We start from the raw sequence: 2,243 nt of genomic DNA, 5'->3' as shown, positions 1-2,243 counted from the left end.
TGCGGCAGGCGAGGAGGAGGTCAGCCGCGCGACTGCAGAGGGCCCGGGGAGGGACCCCGGCCGCCCAGAGGGTGGAGCCCGCCACACGCAGCCCTTCTGTCTGCGGACGTCTTGGAAGGGGCAGCACCTGAAGGGCTCAGAAGGGCGCAGATCCGGCCCAGTTAGGGTAGGTAGAAAGTTAGCTGCACGTGCAGGGGTGACACTGGGTTGCCACTGTGAACTTGGAAGTCATCTGCAGAATTGCTTAGAGAGGCCCGGGAAGATGCCAAGGCCGTTGGCTAGGAAACCAGAACTGGTTGGGGTGGAATAAAGGAAAGCTTCAGCAGGCCGGGTGGAGGGAGGACCCTGGGAAGCCTGGAAGGGTTTAGGGGGCCAGAGAGAGGCCCTCACAGCCCCTTCCCGGCAGCCTGAGTTGGTCCGGGTCAGCCTAAAGTGGGGTGCCTCGGTGAGGGGTGGCTGTGAGCTCCTGGTCTCTTAGAAGGGCCTCAGGGGAAAGTGTCCAGAGCAGCCAGGTTAGGTGGTAGGGAGGGGGTGAAGGGCAACTACAGAGGGGTGACAGACGAGGGGACCCCAGGTAGGCCTACTTGTTATACAGCACAATGTCTGGCCGCCACACAAGACTGCTGGGGATGCGGATGGCATTCAGGCCACCGTAGGCATCAGGGTCCCATCGTAGGTAGGCATCTGTCCACTCCTGCCGGATCCACAGGTACAGGGTCAGCACCTGGTTCCGTTCATCCTGGAGGCAGGGAGTGGACACCTGTATTTGCATCCTCTGCCCTCTGTGCATGCTCAACTTTGGGGCTCTGGTCAGCACTCTGCCCCTGGCTCCCCTGTTCAGTCCACTTCCCACCCAGGTCTGACCTCGGTGGGTTTTTCTCATCACTGGACTGCAGGTTCTTCAACAGTTATATGGGGTAGGGGATAAGCCCTGCTTGGAGATTCAGTGAGTTCAAGGGTGCAGAGTGTGGGGCACACCACGGGCACCTGACAGTTGGGGACATTGATCCTTGTTAATATAACACTTACAGACTTGCTGGGAGAATGATCCCAGTCTCTCACCCGTTTGTCCCTTGACACTGTTACAGATAACACTCCACAGCTCTTCTAGCACAGCCACAACGTACCATGTCGATAATCTGCGACAGTGTCACCTCCAGGGTCACATTCAGAGTCTGGTCTGTGTCGGCCACAGGTCTCAGAGCACTTGTGTAGTTGGTGAAGAGATCACGGAACAGCTTGTGAGCCAGCCTGCCCTCAGCTCCAAAGCACCCTGGAGGAGCAGTCAGGTTTGTCCAAACTTAGCTGGAGCCCGTCACCCATTCCAGTGCCCCACAGCTTTTTCAGTGTCCACCTGCTGCCTACCCTTTGTCCCTCTAGTTATGCTTCTAGTTCGTCCCTGGTTTTTCTCCAAGGACGAATGAGGCCAAGGCCATAAACTTATCTTCTGGAGAGACACTGACTTGTTTCTTTCCCTCTCTTCCCTTCTCAAGGATCTGGATTCTGCCTGTCCTGCCACAAAGACTGGAGGGATCTGGGCTGGGGATTTAACACAGCTCTTGCCTGGCAAGCACTAGGTCGGGAGTTCGATCCCTGGTACCAAAACCAAAACAACAAACAAACAAACAAAGGCTGGAGGCATCCCATTATCCCAGTCCTCCAAACATCTACCCAGGCATTCCAAACTTTATTACCCTGACCCTCTGGTCTCAAACCTTTCTACTTAGGGAACATTCCTTCTTCTGCAGCCAACTACTAGTTGGTTTGTTTTGGGAAGAGGTTGTTCTGTCTTGTCCAAACTTGAATACCTGAACTCAAACCATCTTCCTGTCTCCGCCTCCTGAGTAGCTGAGACCATAGGTGTGACCACCATACCTGGCATTCCCTCTTCTGAAAATATTCTAGCTTTCCTTTGTTCCTGACTTAAACACTGTCATCAGAATCTTGTCCTTCCTCATTTTTTTCTTAAGGCAGGTTTTTCTTCTTGGTTCCAGACCATTATGAACTGTTGTCCACTGCTTTATTTTTTTCGAGCATTTTAAGCTCTGTAGTTCCAAAATATTAACTCATTTCTTGCCCCATGCTTAGAAATCTGCCTTTTCTTTTTCTTTTTTTGGTCCTGGTACAGTGTCTGCCACGGATGTCTGGCGTGGATCAGAATCAGGGCCTGTGACATGCTAAGGATGTGCTCTACCACCGAGCTATCCCTCCAAATTCTGAAACCTGTGTGTGCCCCCCCATAT

The 2,243-nt window shown here is 53.3% G+C and overlaps 1 protein-coding gene across 1 annotated transcript in view; it reads right to left on the bottom strand.

Moving 5' to 3' along the window:
* Nucleotides 1-2,243, bottom strand: part of Chrna10 (cholinergic receptor nicotinic alpha 10 subunit) — an 8,472-nt gene that overhangs the window by 2,045 nt on the left and 4,184 nt on the right. The window contains exons 2-3 of the mRNA XM_019204380.2: nt 1,128-1,273; nt 585-739 (exon numbers count right to left, since the gene is read on the bottom strand). Of these exons, the coding sequence (XP_019059925.1) occupies nt 585-739; nt 1,128-1,273 (301 nt within the window). The remainder of the gene's footprint in view (nt 1-584; nt 740-1,127; nt 1,274-2,243) is intronic.

Source organism: Fukomys damarensis, unplaced genomic scaffold, assembly GCF_012274545.1.
Source record: "Fukomys damarensis isolate Sample0158 unplaced genomic scaffold, DMR_v1.0_HiC HiC_scaffold_16, whole genome shotgun sequence".
Taxonomy (NCBI): domain Eukaryota; kingdom Metazoa; phylum Chordata; class Mammalia; order Rodentia; family Bathyergidae; genus Fukomys; species Fukomys damarensis.
Note: the sequence above shows the minus strand (reverse complement) of the source record. Positions and strands in the feature narration are given on the sequence as shown.